Here is an 18,452-nt window from a genome sequence, read left to right as displayed (position 1 = left end):
AATAATGTGTATATGTGTGTGTATAGAAATTAATAATAAATTACTAGCATCTATATAATATATACACATTTACAGAAAGCTTAAAAAAATAATATATAGGATTATCCTTTGGAGATTTTTTTTTCAACAAAAACAAAAAATGTTAATAATACATAATTATAAAACGGCGACTGGAAAAAGATAATAAGCAGAAATATATTATTTTTATATCTTACGAAACTACTTAAAAGCAATTATAAGTATACAATAATTATACATCTCCAATTGTAGTTACTTTCGAGCAAGAATATGCTATATTTATTTACTTCAGCTTATATGCCAAGAAAGGACTTAGTTTACAACATATAAAGCAAGAAACAAGCTACAAAATAAAAAAAACAGAGCTTTAATACATTTTTTTCAAAGTTGGACTTTTATGGTAAATTTTACATGATTTACATTTGTATCTTGCTTTTTTCCAGTCACGGTATTTCTTACAAAAATAGGAACAAATGTTGATGATAGGCCAATAATTTGTAAATATCTTCTCTTTAATTATTTGAATATTTAAAAATTTCAATTACAAATGCATAGGCTATCCCAGCAGAAATATTCTGAACGTTTGGACGGTATTCGTACTCGAGTGCTTTCAAATTACGTCTTAAGCATGTTAAGAAAAAATATTTGTGTTCAGCCTTCAAAGTTAGTAAGAGAGATGTTCAGTAAAATAAATAGTTTATCTATTTAATAAGATATATAGTGCAAAGCTGAGTTTCTACTGCATGTAATCATACATATGTGTTACATCTTTACACTATATTTCTTTGAACAAAAAAGACATAATTTCTACATTTTTGTACACTTATCTAACAAGCAAAATGTTAATAAAACATTAGTAGTTTATCAGCAGGTTCCAAAAAAACTGTAATAAATTGACGTCCCCGTTTTGTCAGTAGAGTCTACTGACATAATTTGATAATTGCCAAAAGAAACCGAGCAGAATCTGATCTTTTGTAACTATTTAAATAAAATGCGATTTAAATGTTTATGAAATGATAGATTCTGTCCAGTTTCTGCAATCAATCTGTTATATTCTGCTGGCAAAATTCAATTATATTTCTGCTGATGAAATTTTATAGTAGATATTTTGCAAAATCTATTTTCAATAGATTTAGCTTTGCTTGAATTAATAATCTTTTTCTATTTTTAATAATGTACTAATAATTTTTCTATTTGTCTTTTTAATATAATTTTAATTTCCTTTTTAAAATAAACTTGTATCTAAATGTAACATTATTTTATTTAAAATCTCTTAAGTAATATGTACTCCATAGAGAATGATATGATATTTTCTCTGGGACAACCTGCATTAGAAATCAAATTAACAAAACTGAACAATATATGTGATATGTTTGTCATTGTAAAAAAGAATGGATTGTGAAATAACTAAGGAAAAAAAATTATAGAATAAATTACACATAATTATGTTATATGTGTAGATGGTGTCTAGAGCATTGGGATAAATCCCGATTTGAAACTGATATTTTTTACGAATCCAAATTTTAATCGAGCACTGTATTATATTAGACAACGTCTATCTGCAACGATAAAGCCTCAAAGTACAGCTAAAAATAAATCTATTTGAAATTAAAGAAAAACTAAAGCTATTTTTACATCTGCGCCTCTAAAGTTTAGAATTTTCAATTGCAAATATTAGAGGTAAAGCTAAGAGAAACGTTGTTATTCATTTAATATAAAATGAGCTTTAACATAATCTCTCTATTTCGCCATTTCAGTCATTTTATATTTAATGTTAAGTATAAATAATTATGAAAAAAATTGAATCTAATCAAACTTTCACTAAGAACAAATTATTAACTGTGCATGTGTACACGTATTATTTACGCGAAAGAAACGTAAAATCCATGCTAGAATTGTCTTTTATCTCACAGACTCAGGAAATATGAGTCTTATCAATTTAATTTATGGACAATAAATGCAGTGTCGTCACGTTATAAATCGTTATAATTTAAATTACAATAAAAATATTATACTCGTGTATATAAAATTGTCCAAGATCATGCAAAATGTAAGAAATACGAGAACAGAATCAAGCTAATAATGGTCCCAAAATTGTCAGTATAAAAATTGATCGTTAAATAAATAATAGTCGAAACAAAAGATAATCGAAATGCGTACTTCTTTAATCAGATGATGTACCCTATCTCAAACTAATCGTAACTCGAATACACACCCATCTAATAAACAGATTACACCTACTTCATATATTTTCAAACAACAACGAAAACCGACTGACGGATTCTTCGACTAATTTCAAAGTGATTGTTTCTCGCGAGACACTCATGTGCCACTATTTTTTCCCATTTCAATTTTCAGCATTAAATATTTTGAAATTTCAATATTGGAAATTTTATAAAAGATTAACCTATGTTTTCTCATCTTGTTATTCTTGTGTGAAAGATTATTCATTTTATATGTATTTAAGAAGCTGCTGATACCTCAATACTTTGTGTATCGAGGACATCCACGCTAGATCGCTCGGAGAATCCGTAAGTAATTTCCCTTGCGTTAGCCAAAAACGCCCTATCAAAAAATCATTCTTACAGGCTTGTATATCTTCTCGTATGCGCATGTGTGTTGAACTGTGAGAACAGAAAAAGATAAAACAAATCACCTAGAGAACAACATCGGGCAGGGAGCAATGCCACTAGGCTAGCTGCGTTCCGCTTCGTCCGCCGTGATGTCCCATACCAATCATGGAACCGCCACTTCCTATATCATCACGAACGGTTTTCTTTTCCTTATAGTAAATTTCTTCACTTTCCTTCTCGCATAACAGCAGTACTGCTCCTCCAACCAGAAAAATGACTGCGCCCCAACCAACACCGTATGCCCAACCGAACTCCCAGTTGGTTCGATTTCCTAAAAAAAAAATTATAAAATCGACCATAGACACAAATGCATATTGACCTTTCACTTTGCCTTTTTATTTAATTTAATCAAATCACATAGCAGATATGTCAGACAGTTTACTTAAATTTTGTAAAAAAATTTCTAGATTTTCAAAGAATTTTATTAAAAATTTCAGATAAGATTACAGAATTTTCTATAATGTAGTTCTCTCTCCAAAATAAATTTATTTTATTTTTATTTAATATTCCTTAATTATACAATCACAAAAAGCAACCACTTAAGTTTTGATTATTAAATTTGAAAGAGTACTAAAAGAAATAATATAAAATGGCATATAGCAATCTGTGGGTATCCACACGAATTTTAATCATCAGAAGTACAGAATTCGAAAGATGATTAAACACACATCAATTTAGAAAGTATTTAGATATATTATTTATTGTCAATAATTTTTTAAATAAAAATTCGCAAGTCATACAATAATGTGCATACATATATTAATGTTATGTCATTTACTGTTAATTTATTAACATTTTGTATTATAAAAAAATAAAGAAACAATTTTGTCAAAAAGAGAGAGATGGAATTAAAATTGAAAAATAAAATTCCAAATCTTTCCCTGAATAAATCCCAATAAAATTCTACAAGTACAAAAGAAATTCTCTAAAAAATTTCAAGTTTTTCTGATTCTTCTAGATAGCAAACACCCTGCATGTATGAAGTAAAAAAGCTTACCGAGATTCAGTTCTGCTGCAAAACATATGGGGTATATGATCAGCGCTATTAGGAGGGACACCACTGAAACATACAAACAAACGTGAGAGATACAAAAATTAGAGAGAAAAGAAAAAGACGCTCGTATAATACTCACGTGCAATGCCCATGCAGAATACTGCAAATCTGTAATATTTGTGCTTGTCCCTGTGATCCTGTGTACGTAAACCCAAACCAGTCAGAATCGTCGCGGCGACGTCCGTAATGAGACATACCACACACAAAGCCGCAGCCGCCTTTATGTAGGCTGTAATAAAATGTAGGATTACAATCTGGACAGAAGCGAATTAGTTCTATTTGCACCAACATAGTTTAACGTTAAATTCTGTTTAACTTGCTATTCTTTTTTGGTTCTTAGAACTAAAAGAGTTAGAAGGTAAGTTAAACTGAGTTTAAAGTAAAGCTATATTGAGCAAAAAAATGAATGGTACCGCTGTCTCTGGCTGGGTAGCAACCCGGAGGATCAGGCATGTTGAAGGGGAGTGGTGTTGGAGCACCTTCCTCAATGCAGTGAGCGAATAGGCCCTGCCTCCATCCCAGGGCCATCAGCCAATCGGTCGACGCCAGGCCCATTATCATCAGCAACACCACTATGATCCCGCATATAAATGCGATCACCTGCAAAGAGACGAGCTTGAGTATAAAGGACATTTTGCAATAGTAGAGACATAGTAGTCATGAGTGGTTGTAAAGTGTAAGGCGCAATATGTCCATTTCTATCAATATAAGTCAACTTCAATTTCGATTTTTTCTTATTCTTAGAATTAAAAAATAAATAAAAAAAAAATAATAATAATAAAACCGAGATCAAAGCTGATCTACTTAGTAGAATGAATATACAACTGCTCTTAACAAGCACATTTTATAGAACGGTTGACGAAGCAACGTCGCGGATTCGTCAGTCACCGCTTAAACGCCATCGCGGAACCAGGATATCGAGAGAGAAAAAAACATTTCTCTTCCTCGAAAACACGACGATACCTGCGCGATCTCGTTGTCGCCCATGTGATCCTCGGCAACCGTGTACATAATCATTTCACTTCCGAGTTTGCGATCACGATCCGTTAAGAAAGAAGCACGCGCGAGTCGGCGACGAGGATCGGTCAGGACGAGCGGGGGAAGCACCTCCGCGACGTTCCTTCAAAGACGTACGCGCGACGACGATGACACGCTCCTTCCAGGGTAGCGCGCACGAGACATCACTCCACCCTCGACACCTTGATCGGCGATCCACGGAGTCGCGAGAATCCACCCTTTTCGTCTCGTTCCTTTTCTAAAGGATGTCGGGATACGCACGTCGGGGAATAACGCGTGTCGAGGGTTTTGCGCGACGATCACGAATTCGCATGGACGATAAGAAGGGGGGAAGAGGGTTGATTAACGGACGCGCGGGTCAATGGCTTCGTCGCGCTGACGGCGGGCCCGCGGCGTATTATCGGACGAGGGCAACCCCCTGTAACGCGCGGGTGTTGCACTTCTTTTTTTTATCTTCTGTCTTTTTTTCTCTTCTTTTCGTCTGTTTTTTTGCGTGGCGAACGGATCGCAGATCGATGGCAGTGTTCCAGGTCGTGACCCCCTCCCCTCCTTCGCGACGCGAACGATTTTTAATGACCGTGATACTTGCACGGAAGGAGGGAAAGGGAGAGAGAAAGCGTATGAGAGGCAGCCGCGCCGTCTCAAGCGGGAGCAACTGACTCTCCGCGACTGGGATTGGGGTGGGAAGCAATCGGATTCCAGGTTCCAGGGAGGCTGCGCCCATCAGCGCCCATTAAAGGTCGCGGCGCAATGCGCGCGAGCGCCGATCTCTGCGCTCTCCCGCTCTTCCTTCGCCCTTTCTTTCTCTTCCCTATTTTTATTTTCCCTCTCCTCATCTCTTTTTTTCTCTTTCTAACCAATCCATCTGTCCCTTTCATGTTCTTCTATAATAGTCCACAACTCTGACAGCCTGCATGTGATTATTTATATCATTATCGACTGACAAAATACGCAATTTATTTAAGTATGTCTCTTCTCTTTGCAAAATGCATGAACTCTATTTTTACTGTACAATATATAATCTACAATGTATGTCACACATTAAACTCACTTCTCTACAAATTAGGACAGTTTATTTTGGAGTACTCAAATGGAAATTTAAATAGAAATCAAAAAGCTTTTACTGTGAATATAAATTTGCACTGCACTCATTATTTTACAACAGTTTTTCATGCCACCCTTCACAGAAATTTATTTTTTTAATAATACTTTAAAACCAATTCTATAATTTATTTGTAAGCGTCACAAGTACATTTTGTAATGTCACATGACTGCAGTTTATAGAAAAATAATCAATCTTATCAATTTAGCATAAAGTTCAGCTTTGAAATCCTATGAGGACATTGGTATATGCATAACTTATGGACAAATTCTATTTGTAACAAAAAGAAAAATGGTTGAACATTAAGTGGTCCTTACCTTAAGTGGTCTGGTTACAGTGAGTGTTTCAATAGTGGTCGTTTGAGGCATTGTTTTTGATATTTTATTTGCACGTAGCTGTAATAAAGAAGAGAGAATTTGTAACTAAAAAAATAAACAGTGTGAGGAAAATTTCTACATAAACTTCCAAATTATTGTGTTTAAGGAAAAAGTAAAATATTTTTTTCAGTTGGGCAGGGTAAACTATGCGTTAAGGAATCAAACTAAAACTTTGTTCAGTATTTTCAAAGATAAAACAAAGATAAAATAAAAACGGGTTAAAGCTAAAATATTTAATCTCTTGAGATATCCAAGGATTCCAAAAAATGTATACAAAGAAAGAACATTTTGTGTTGTCAAGTCATAGATTTAATTACAATTTTACATTGCAAGTATAATGACAAACCTTGGCACTTATTATTTATACATGAACTAAAATGCACAAGTTTGATAATGTAATGGAGTTAAGTTTAATATCTAATAATATCAAATTCAATGTTTTTTATGGAATATATACATTCTCTAATTGATTTAAATTTAAACCACAGGAATGCAAAGAATAATTGAATCCTGGAGCAAGAAATAATTGAAAAGTTACAGGTTTTTCACATTTTTCTAACAGATTGCTTCAAACATTCTTTGCATGCTTCATTTATCTGTGATCTGTGTATACATAATCCTGATTAGTCATACAAGAAGCATTTGTTTCCCTATCCATTATCTGTGGTATATGTTAGATCCTATATTCAGAGTTTAATTTTTTCGTTCTTTCCCTGCTTAAAGTTTGAATTTTTAAATGCTAAAGATGCAATTAAAAGGAACACATTTCTCTCCTTCTTTCTCAAATAATCACAATAACCATCATATCACCAAAATCGACGATTTTAATAAATAATACATGAAATTATTCATGTGATGTTATCAACTGGACCCACAACTGATCAGACAGAAGACTGAGGATCAAAAGACCCATATTTCATGCTTGATTTGAGAGGCAAACAGGCAGGTTTGAGCCCAGCTGATTTTGTTGAAAGTTTTTTTTTCACAGGGAAAGTTGTATGTGAGCACATTGCTCATAGTTGCATTTCATGAAGTGCATCACTCGCATAATATATTATTTATACTCCTTGTTTAATGTTCGATGAAGAATAAAAGTAAGTGATGTATCATGCGCACGACACACTTTACGAAATGCAGTCACTACCTTTTAGAAAGAGCTAGATCTCTTTCCGTCCCACCAACACGCGAGGTGTCAGCTTTTATCGAAGTTACGCAAACGCCAGTCAGTTATTCCCGGGGACAGAGTTCGGATCCTTGAACGCAGCTTCTTTCTCGAGAAAATCGCGCGCTAATCGTCCATATCGTTTCGTCTCATTGACTTTTACTGTCGCGATCTCGGCCATGCCATAATCACTCGCCGATCATGCTTTGCGGAAGCCAGAGAGATTTTCTCGTAACGACGTGACAGGGGAGCGCGACTCGATACTACTCCAAGATCATGTTCAATGTCTGGTCGACGCCTTGCAGATTCAATGAGTCATTATAAGATAATTCGATGTTTTGTCATTCCGTGTTCTGTCAACCCCACCGTACTCCGTTACTCCATTGTCTGCACTCTGTACTGCACTACGCTGCACTTAGGTGCACTCAGCAGGTGCCGTTCCGTATGAAATCGGACAACGGTGTACAAGATGTGGATTGGTTGCTGTCTTTAACATGCGCAAAGCAGATGAATTTTTGTCCGCGCTGGGTAGGTATATTCTTGCTGTGAACCAACCTATAACTGCCTATAACCGCCATAATCAGCATCGAATGTGGCATTGAACATTGAATGCCGAATGTCGAATGTGATCGGATGGCTGCGAATGGCGAATGGCGAAGACGAAACTGGATGTTGGATAGAACGAAATAAAACAATTGTGCAGCAATTGCAAGAGGTAAGAAAATTAGACATTCGACACTGTTGTCGCAAAAGAATTTATAAATAAAAATGATTCCAACAATTTTTCGGCGTCTACTACAATAGATAATTAAAATACGGAGCTTGAAGGATACCGGTTTCTCCGAACTACCGACCACGTTGCAATTTGTAATCCACATGAATCCACCGTAATCGTTCGTCGTATCTTAATGTATACATTCGATATAGAATTTAATTCTAATTATTGAGTTTTAGTTGTATTTATTATTAATCTCTAATTGACTTGGAAATTGAAAAAAGTGATTGCACTCAAGTTCTTAGGATCTAGAATTTGTCAGAATCAAATTCTATTTATAATTTTATGTGCTCTTAACATATATATATATTTTTTTTTTAAATATATATTTACATATTTGCATATCCTAATTGTTCAAATATTTGTCATATTACGTAAAAAATGTGAAATAATATGATGAATTTTATTAAGTATGAAGTCGTGATTATATTCATACATGCACTACCATCTGAGGCATTTTACATTAATTTATATTTATGAGATAAGAGCTTGGACATATAAATTAATTAGTTCTGATATTTCAGGATTATAGTACGAAGATAAATTCGCAAGATAATCCACAGTCTGCTAAACGAATTGGTAAGAATTACTGTTGTAATTTACATGCATCTTAATATATATAAATTTAAATAACAGGATGACATTATTTGTTTATGAAAAAACAGAATGAAATTTTCTAAAAAATCTCATTCTATTATGATTATTTTTTACATGCACTACCAACTGAGATAAATCAAGTTTTTTTCATAGAAAATATTACTGTCAGAAACTATGCTAATTTAGATTTATGTTTTTTCAGATATAAAGATTTGTATGGAGATCTACTAGATATTTTATTCTCTGAAGTAGAATGGTTAAAGTCTGGTAATATGCAAAAGTAATAGGTGTAAGTATGTACATAAATTATAGAAAAGAGTATATCAAAAACAAATAAGATTAATGTTTATAAAAAAAATTTTTTAATTAATTAAAATTAAAAACTGAAGTTTCAAAAGCAATTTTATATACTAAATTTCTCTTGATACATATTTTAAGTATGATGGAAGGAATAGGACAAATGCATGCAATGCAGGGAAAGTACTTAAAGATTAATTGAAATATTAAATATTTTATTAAAAATTAAATTTGTCTTATTATTCTTTGATACACTCGTGTTTATATGTATATAATATTAATAACGTAGTATATTGCGTGTGTCAATATATTATACGTTGTATAATAAATATTAAAGATGTATCTATTATTCCTAAACAAACCTTATATATAATTAGAAATAAAATACTTTAATCATACAAGAAAAAAAATGAATTGATTAGGTCGATATTCGTCACGAAACATATTGCGGAATTAAGAGCCAACAAGTTGACTAATTTTATTTATGTTCGTCGAATTGTAGAGTAAATGAAGTAATAAGATTCGCATTTAAAAAATTAATATTGCACTAGGAATAAAGCTTTCTACTTCTCTGGGTAACATTTAGTATAAGAGGTATATAAAATAAACGAAAATATACATTTGCACTACTCTTGAGAGATGTAAAATGAGAAGGCACTTTTCATAAATCTAATAAGTAAAAATAAACATTTAACAAATATCAAAAATTTAAAAATGCAGTGGCGGCAATGAAATGCACATGTAAAGGATACGGCACATTTATTATCTCTAATGATTCTTTCATTCTGTTTTCTTTTCTTCTTTTTTTTTCAAGCAATGTTTCATAAATTGACAATGTTCATTATGCACGTTAGCATTACAAAACTACGAATAATTAAGATAAACCGGTAAAATACGAAATTTCTAAATGATGTGTTTTGCGTCGAATTTTCGGGTACATACTACTCTGTTATAAATAATTTTCGTATCATTGCATTAGAAAACTTGTCAGTAAACATTTTCTCGCGATAACGCTCACGCCATACTAATTCAAGATTACTTGCACCAATAGAGTGATAACTGAAATTCACAATACGTCATCAATTGCAATGTTTTTTTGTTAAAAAAATTATGCTCTTTATTTGGGTCTTTAACGCTATCTCTTCATGATAAAACCACGCGTATTGTCCACAATACATTGCGCGCAGTGTCAGTATATATCAGTAATTGATTTTTTTTTTGACTCGACAATAATGAGATTACGTGAGAACTTATGTTCCCAAAAATAATACAATTCTCGTGATAGAGTTGCGTGTGTCAAGTACATAAAACTATATTAATGATGTACTTTAAAAATATCATATATATTTATATATATAATCTACCCATATTTACCTACAACATAATTTCCTTCATACGTATATACATACACATGCATATGTTGCGCGTTTCTTCTTTTGTATCCAACATATGCATATGTATATCACAAGTATCATAAATCTTCAAGGCACTCCAGATGTATATTACATTCATATTTTACAAGTTGTGTTGTCCAGCATTTAATGAACGGGGCATTCCGACGAGACATAAAACATGGTTATTTTACTCGTTTTAAAATCGACGTAATATCGCCCTGCACGTTTATACAGCAAACAAAAGAGGCGACACATTATGGGAGAATGACAGATGTCTTCTTTTTTTTCTTCTTTTCTTATATCACGAATATCGTGTAACTATATTTACCATTTTCTCTACATCGATGTCAAGATTTTTTTATAGAGCATTCAATTTTAAAGCAACTTCATTAGAAGCGTTTAAACCTTCTCAACATTGCATGCTTTTCAATTTTTTTGTGAAACTAAACAGATATAGTTTCATCTTGATTGTACATTAATCTTTAAAGAGTCGCCAAATATAATTTCGAAATCGTTTTTTACATAAGATTATGTGCTAGATGTATACATGTATGTACAGTGAGTATAAAGTATTCGTATGGTTTCTTTAAATCTTATTTTTAGAAAATAGTAAATATTAATTATCAATTTATTAATAACATAATTGTATGTATATACATATATGTTATTAATATATGTACTCATTAATAATTGCTCTAATATTTACTTTCTAAAAATAAGTTTTTAAAAAATAACTTCTATGTGAATATTTTTTACACTCATTGTATGTTTTGTTACAGCAAAATTTGCATAATTTAAGAAAAAAATTGTTTGCGACCCTCTAAAGATTAGGATCTATTTACGATAGATGGAAGCGCGTCTCGCCATGGCACGGTTTTTACACGCACAGAAAAAAACCGTTCGTATTATTTCTATTGAAAGGAGACTCGGTCTCACAGCACTCATTTGATAAATGATTTTTGTTTATCTTTGTACTGTTTTCAACAGCTGCATTATTATCTATTAATTTAAGTCAATCCTACATTGTTAAGAAAACGTCAAAAAACATCGCAATTTATACAGCATTATAATACTTTTGCAAAATGTTTTTCACAGGAAAAATTAGACTTTTAAAAAATAATTTGTTTATCTAAAATAATTTTCTCAAAAGATGAAGATACGAAACAGATGTCTGATAAATCTACCATCAATAATGGTCTTGAATATTGTTACATTGTTGTAAGCCACGGCACGTTTCAGAAATATTTACATGCAGGTAATCGGAACGCTATTCCCAACTATAGCGCATGAACGTTTCCATATACATCTGTTTTTTTACATATGTATATAGAGAAATAAACTGCAGCGTATCGTAGTGAAGCAAGACACGCCTTCATCTAGAACAAACGGTCGGTAGACAGTGATGCTAAACAAACACGAATATTGTTCGCCAGTTAAGTTATTAATGCGATCTAATTGTTCCAGTCTATAGGATCGAAATTTCAATTATACAGATTCTAATTTTCGAGTATGAATCGCGCGCTGTGTTTTATATCCAAAATAGAGACCGATGTACGAAATATTGCCTACGTGTTTGCTGCCTCCGTGTCTCATATAACTTTGGCTTCCCGCTTTAGTAATAGCAAGTTTCACAAGCCTTCGTACTTAAATACAGTATGTTACAGAGAAATATCTATAAGAATGCATGTACATCACCATCGCTTACCCCTAGCAACATTTAGGATAATGTACACAAACAAGACATGTACAGGTTCATCGACTGGATAATAGTTTCGATACACTGATCGCGCAGGCTTTAAACACCAATCTCAGTCGGTTTTCTGCTGATATAATTCTTTTAACGACTTCAGTTCGTCGATTAGCGTCTGATTTCTGTTCTCCAACACCGCAACACGATTTTCTAAGCACTTTATATATTCCTTCTTCTTTCTTCTGCATTCGCGCGCCGCCTCTCTGTACACATTAAAAATAGAGATAAGAATACACTCTTCGTCGTAAGGGATTTCATCTTTTCTCATTTTTGTGTGTAAGATAAGGAAATTCTACATATATAAAATATCTGTATATATACAAAATTATATCTGAATACAGATGTTATTTTGTATGTGGCAGATCTATTCTTATCACCCACCTGTTCTTAAGCAACCTTAACTCTCTCTTTCGTGCCGCATCCTCGACTACCACTCCGTGGCCTGTGTAAGCTGCAACATTGCGAGAGACTGCACTTTCCAAATTTTTACGTTACGCGCATCAAAATTTTATACGATTTTCTATTAGACAGCTTTTGTTTTATTCGCTAAGAATTGTATTTATTAGAACAATCTAATCTACAAAATACTATTAATTTATATATTATTAAGTGTCATTGTGCAATTTTTTATAAAGAATAATATTAATACTTAACATTAATTAAATTAATTATATAATTAATACATCATTCCATGCAATAATATAAAATTGCTCTTTAAAAAATAATCTATTATATCACATCTATATATAACAATTACATATAAATGTGACATAACAAATTATTATATATATATTACAGCAATGTATCGTCTCAATACAATATTGTAATATAATGAAAGTAAAAGAAAATGAAAAGCTTTCTCAAGACTTTCTGATAGGAAATGATGCAAAAAGCACACCTGGGACAAAAAATTGAGTGTCCTGGCCCTGTGCATACTGCACTATAGCTCCGCCCGCCGTTGCCGCATTGCTCATAGTTAACGTGTGAAGCCCCGGAACTCCCTCCCCTTGGGTCGCAATTTGAATAGTACCGGCAGGAATTACTGCAAAACAAATTATATCGGAAATATAAACGCATGTGTTAAAAAAAGAAACAAAAAAAATCTTTCAACTGACGCTATGTGCCGTCTAGTGCACTGATAATGTACCAGAAAGATGATAATGCATCTGCATTGAAAAAGAGTCTATATGTGTGATATACGTAATGATATCGGTTTCGCACAAGAGAGAATTTTTCCGAGTTTTTTTCGGTGCCTTTGTTGAGTGGTCCGAATGACAAATCTATATCGATATCATCCCATAAGCAAGAATGCCACACCAAGCGAGTATCATGACGAATGATATATACCACGTTAGGCAGTACACACAGGGATGGAAGACAATTGTGTAAATGCGAATGGATCATGATTTCATAGAGATTTCCTTTTTTTTCATCTTTCGTTCTTTTCATTAAGTACTCCTCTAACATCATCTCCCTCGGTATGCAGAAGAATACAAAAGCTACTATATACGGACAGCCTGTGGAATGTAATATACAGCCAGAAAAGATACATAAAAGGAAGATTAAAGTAACCAACCTGTTTGGTAATGGAGCGAATGGGAAGACACTTCACTGTCCACGTTAGAATCACACTCGGAGGATGATTCTAAGGGGGGCAAACGACCGTCTGTAACACCGAATCAACCCAAACCCCCATTACAATTAGCTCGTAACCCGTGTCGTTAACGTTATGTGCATCATACTATGTATAATATATCGCTTTCTTTTTTTTTCTTTCTCAAGAGCGCCAAATCATAATACTGTGTCCTTATTAATAAATATAATTCTGAATTACTCGCAAATATTCGCATCCAGAAAGTAAAATTATAACAGGGTGATGTAAATGCGATAAGAATAAAACGGAATTTCATTGTATGACCACAATCTGTTAAGCTATTTCCTTTCTGGCTGCTGATTATACGACATATTCATCATTACGCTGCGTGCAGTCAGCTCATACAAAAAGGAAATAGGAAATACTTGGACACGTTTATTCATTATATAATTAGCTATTAAATATTAAACAGAAAGAAGTAATTAAATTCCGGGTATAAATAACATAAAATAAAAGATTAATTTTGCATAAATTGCTCTAATTGTTCTACATACAAAACAACATGAAATCTGCTTTGCGAAAACGATGCATCTTATATAATTACTTGACAATATATTTTATTTCCACAAGATAAATTGTAACAATATACAGGGTGTATTAAGAGTGGGGAAAGCAGTGGGTCATGACTTCATGCAGTAAGTTTATAAGTTGTTCAAGAAATTAATTCGGTAAAATAATTTATGTTTTAAATATATAATAATTTCCTTATCTATATTTTTTTTTAAATATATATATACTATATTGACATCTATTTCTATTACTTTCATCAATTGCATTTTATTTTCATCTTTATATAGTAACGATTAAATTAACATAAACATTGAAGCGATAATTACAGTAACATTTGATGCTCCGTAGTGTATCGCGGTGGACATGAGTGTGTTCGCCGATAAAGCTTTGAAGAATTATTTCTTTTTCGACAAATCTTTGCAAAATTATTTCTTTTTCAACGTAGTTCAGACCTTTTTTACCGTTCCAGATAAAGAGTTTTATCTTTTTCAATCGTGTACATTTTTGTTAATTTCTTTTTCCTAAGTTTTTTTTCTGTTAATGTAATGTTGAGATAATGGGATCAGAGAAACAATCTGCGCAAACGTCCTCCCAAACTCTCAACTTCTTAATCTTAATAATCTCCCATGTTTGTTTTTGAAATTAATTTACCGTTCCCAATATTGTATAGTATTTTACGAGCTTGGTATGGCATACTTCTCTTATATACTCAACGTAAGTATATAAAAAAAAGATCGTAATACAGATATCTTAACTACGCGCTAAACCTTAATTAGAACGCCCTAAAAGAATTGATATTATTTACAATTTAAACTAGAAAAGTGCTGAAGGGCTCTTGCATAGCAAATATTATATGTATATTGTGCTTATTAGCAATATACATATTTAAAAGACAAATTTGTGTAATATAATGATTAAAAAGGGAAAAAAGATATTTACAGTAATATCAGTAGCACTAGAGATATTTTTACAGTTGAAATTTACAATTTCAAAATATAACTATAGAATTACATTGTACATTTATATATTATCGATTTGTATGAACTGACATGCACATAAACGTCTTATGTAATTAAGTAAGATGCGCGAATTGTTTTTATTTCCGATGTATAAGAACTCGCATCGAATCGCTTGGCAAATTACGCGGATGAGATAATTAGTACACAGTTATGGGAACTGACGAATACAAGATTTTATTCTTTATGTCGCGACCTGAATTTCTGTTGCACGATAGAATATCTACTCGGGCACGTTTCGAGATTTAGTTTATCTAAGGAGAAACGTCATATTTTACCTGTAATTTCTCCACCGCCTAAATCATTGAGAATCTTTCTGTAAGATGGTCGTCTGGTTAGAATATTCCTCTTTTTGGGTGAATCCTCGTCTGAAAAGCTATCGTCGCTACCAGTTTCAACCACCTTAACAAAGAGAATTCAAACGTTATTAAAATATTTATTGTTATTTAAAATATACAAATGTGCTATATACATACATATGTACATATGTATATGTATGAATATATATATATATATATTCATATTTTATATATATATATATATATATACATATTTTATATATATATATTTTATATATATATATATATATAGTTACTCAAATGCACATTTATATATATATATATATATATATATATATATATATATATATATATAATGTGCATTTGAGTAAAAAAACTGTGAGTCACATTACACGTATTGATAACAATTTAGACAAGGTGATGTATCTTTAGGAGTTATAAAGAGTTGATATGACTCACCTGAAGTGTTTGTAAGCTGCCTTGTGCAGTTTGTATAACAGAATTGGGTTTGCTAACCAGAATAACGTTTCCTTTGGAGATTGCGACAGGTTGGATGTTTGTGGCGGTTTGTATCACGGACTGTTGATTAGGTTGTATGACTGATTGCACCTATGCAAGATTCATATGTCAAATATTACAGATGATTAAATTAGTCATTATATTGTTAAAACTAATTACAGATACATGTACACGTGATCATTATTCCTTACACAGAAATGTATATAGCATTGTATGAATTATACCAATAGAATTCTATCAATCAGATAATTTGAATCAATTTCATTCTAAGTAATTAAATTCTAATCTCTAATTCATAATCCCCAATCTCTAATGTGTAATCTGCCACAGGCTTAAAATTAGTGTTATGATAGAAAGGAATAATGTACATATCGTTTGTTGTGTGCTGTAACAAAGGTGGTAACTTATTTACAAAACTTCAAATGTATACCCAAAATGTATGACTAATATATCTCTTAAGCCTGTTTGCATCAATGTAGCTTAACTTTAAACTTGATTCGACTTACTTTTTATCTTTTTTTTTTCTTTTTGGGAAATTAGAAAATAGTAGGAAGCGAGTTAAATCAAGTTTATTTAAGCTATATTGATGTAAACTTGATTCAACTTGGTTTAACTACCTATTTTTCTTCTAATCCTTAAAACTAAAAAAAGATGGAAAATAAGTTAAATTGAAAAATTGAAAGTTAAGCTACATTGGCGCAAACAGACCTTACAGTATTATATACTCGCAAAAAAAATACTCCAACGTCCTACAGCCTAAGGATGAAAGTGATCCTGGGAAGACCTTTATATCTTCCCAAGAAATGACCAGCATTATGCAAGACTTGAATGTCTAAATCTCGCACTTACATTAGAGAAACAATAAAGGATAAATAAACTGTATATGCACATGCTCCGAAATAAAGGGAAAAGACAAAATTATCGGACATAGATACACAGGAGAATCTCCTGTATACCTGTGTTGTTCCCGACGAGGGTAGCGTCAGTTGCACAATGCTGGTAGAAGCTACCAGGTGATGAGTTTGCTGCTGATGCGTTCTATCGATAGATTGTACCGAGGTTGCGATTGCTGGTGCTGCATCACCACTTTGGGAGCTTTGGGACAACGGATCGACGGCTGATCCATTTTCCTCGACCATACTTTCCATAGCCCGGCTACCTCGCGAGCTCTGCAACATAAACACACTCTGTAATATGAACAACGGGACACTGGTAAAAAGAGAGAAAATTCAAATGTGTCTTGAGAAAAGTGCATGGTAACGTTTATTTGGACGACTCAATTGACACGAGAGAAACTTTGGATCGACGGGACGCAAGTCATTTAAACTTCCCGCCAGCGAGCGGGACGATTGCTACTGCGTCATTTACATAAGCGGAGCTAAAAATAATACGGGGTGGGAAGGGGGAAGGGGACAATAAACACGCGCTCGAGGTACTCTTGCTCTATCTCTCTCTCTTTCTCTCTCGCTCTTCCTCATTCGACAAGGAACGAATCGAGGATAGAATCATCACCCGGGTAAATGATGAGAGTAACCCTCAATTCCCAGGATACGCGACCGCGTAACATACGACGGTATTCCCCTCCCCGGGTATCAGGGCGATCCGCGAGATCAGCGTAACCCACCTCGTGTCTGTCGTCGGGAGCAAACGCGGATGCGCACGGTCTCTCTTCCTCACGGCCCGTCGAGTCGCCATATTTCGCGGCATCATGTTAAGCGCAGCAGACGAGTATAAAACGCGCGTATGCGTAACGCGGTCCCGCGGGGTGAACGCGGAGAGCGTAAACGCGGACGGCGGACGCACGGACCATTTCTCCGTCTCGCGCGCGCTATCCCCGCGTCGCGTGAGGAGCGCGCGCTGGTCCACAGCCCGATTGTTATTATTCTCCAGCTGGGGCACTTACCAGTTACGTATTTCTCGTCACCAAGTTTGCTGCAATCGGAGTGGGCAGTCGGGCAGGTACGTAGCAGCCACGTCAAAACTCCAGTGGCTTCGTCACTGGTGGAGCCCACGACCTCTGAGTTGCGCGTCACGCTCAAGATGGCAGTCGCCGTCGTGGTCGCTGCTGCCGCCGCCGATGCTGCCGCTACCGCTGCTGCTGCTGCTGATGTCGTTTGCTGGTGCTAGTGCTACTCGCCGTTGATGCTGTTGCTGCTGCTGACTCGCGCTCTCTCCCTTCGTCCTCTGACCCCTCATAATCTGATCTCGTATATGCTCTACGCGTGTCATGTGTGTAAGATCGCGGCTTCAATCGCGGTGATTCCCGCGATTTGTTCTA

The 18,452-nt window shown here is 33.9% G+C and overlaps 2 protein-coding genes across 15 annotated transcripts; both read right to left on the bottom strand.

The window, feature by feature from the left end:
- Positions 1-393: 393 nt before the first annotated feature.
- Positions 394-7,750, bottom strand: LOC105200504 (transmembrane protein 47). 3 transcript variants are annotated; one of them, XM_011168079.3, is made up of 6 exons: positions 7,346-7,750; positions 6,142-6,219; positions 4,119-4,305; positions 3,785-3,934; positions 3,649-3,711; positions 2,708-2,922 (listed from the first exon to the last, which is right to left on the bottom strand). In XM_011168079.3, exons 2-6 carry the CDS (start codon positions 6,190-6,192, stop codon positions 2,708-2,710), a joined length of 666 nt encoding a protein of 221 aa, XP_011166381.1. In that variant the 5' UTR covers positions 6,193-6,219; positions 7,346-7,750. The 3 variants fall into 3 exon arrangements, with proteins under 3 accessions (XP_039306972.1, XP_011166380.1, XP_011166381.1); XM_039451038.1 differs by lacking the exons at positions 6,142-6,219; positions 7,346-7,750 and adding an exon at positions 4,840-6,080 and having other exon boundaries at positions 394-2,922; XM_011168078.3 differs by lacking the exons at positions 6,142-6,219; positions 7,346-7,750 and adding an exon at positions 4,669-4,722 and having other exon boundaries at positions 394-2,922.
- Positions 7,751-9,774: 2,024 nt separating this feature from the next.
- LOC105200567 (cyclic AMP-responsive element-binding protein 1) lies at positions 9,775-18,420 on the bottom strand. 12 transcript variants are annotated; one of them, XM_026134327.2, is made up of 8 exons: positions 18,078-18,420; positions 17,131-17,343; positions 16,115-16,264; positions 15,635-15,758; positions 13,753-13,842; positions 13,075-13,218; positions 12,558-12,627; positions 9,775-12,379 (listed from the first exon to the last, which is right to left on the bottom strand). In XM_026134327.2, the coding sequence occupies exons 2-8, from the start codon at positions 17,320-17,322 to the stop codon at positions 12,235-12,237; spliced, it is 915 nt and encodes a 304-aa protein (XP_025990112.1). In that variant the 5' UTR covers positions 17,323-17,343; positions 18,078-18,420; the 3' UTR covers positions 9,775-12,234. The 12 variants fall into 12 exon arrangements, with proteins under 12 accessions (XP_025990112.1, XP_025990114.1, XP_025990117.1 ...); XM_026134329.2 differs by having other exon boundaries at positions 12,558-12,618; positions 18,078-18,418; XM_026134332.2 differs by having other exon boundaries at positions 17,230-17,343; positions 18,078-18,418.
- Between the last annotated feature and the right edge of the window lie 32 nt (positions 18,421-18,452).

The sequence above is a fragment of the Solenopsis invicta genome, chromosome 6 (genome assembly GCF_016802725.1).
Source record: "Solenopsis invicta isolate M01_SB chromosome 6, UNIL_Sinv_3.0, whole genome shotgun sequence".
NCBI classification, from domain to species: Eukaryota; Metazoa; Arthropoda; class Insecta; order Hymenoptera; family Formicidae; genus Solenopsis; species Solenopsis invicta.
The sequence above is the reverse complement of the archived record's forward strand: the minus strand, read 5'-3'. Positions and strand labels throughout refer to the sequence as shown.

What these genes read in the sequence shown, in the direction of transcription:
- LOC105200567 (XM_026134327.2), bottom strand. Translation starts at nt 17,322, where the DNA reads ATGGAAAGTATGGTCGAGGAAAATGGATCAGCCGTCGATCCGTTGTCC. An exon ending in GCAGCTTACAAACACTTCAG is followed by an intron (nt 15,759 to 16,114) that starts GTGAGTCATATC and finishes CTCTTTGTTAAG; the next exon opens with GTGGTTGAAACTGGTAGCGA. An exon ending in AGGCGGTGGAGAAATTACAG is followed by an intron (nt 13,843 to 15,634) that starts GTAAAATATGAC and finishes TCGGTGTTACAG; the next exon opens with ACGGTCGTTTGCCCCCCTTA.
- LOC105200504 (XM_011168078.3), bottom strand. Translation starts at nt 4,722, where the DNA reads ATGATTATGTACACGGTTGCCGAGGATCACATGGGCGACAACGAGATC. An exon ending in CTACCCAGCCAGAGACAGCG is followed by an intron (nt 3,935 to 4,118) that starts GTACCATTCATT and finishes ATTTTATTACAG; the next exon opens with CCTACATAAAGGCGGCTGCG. An exon ending in TGCAGCAGAACTGAATCTCG is followed by an intron (nt 2,923 to 3,648) that starts GTAAGCTTTTTT and finishes TTTTTTTTTTAG; the next exon opens with GAAATCGAACCAACTGGGAG.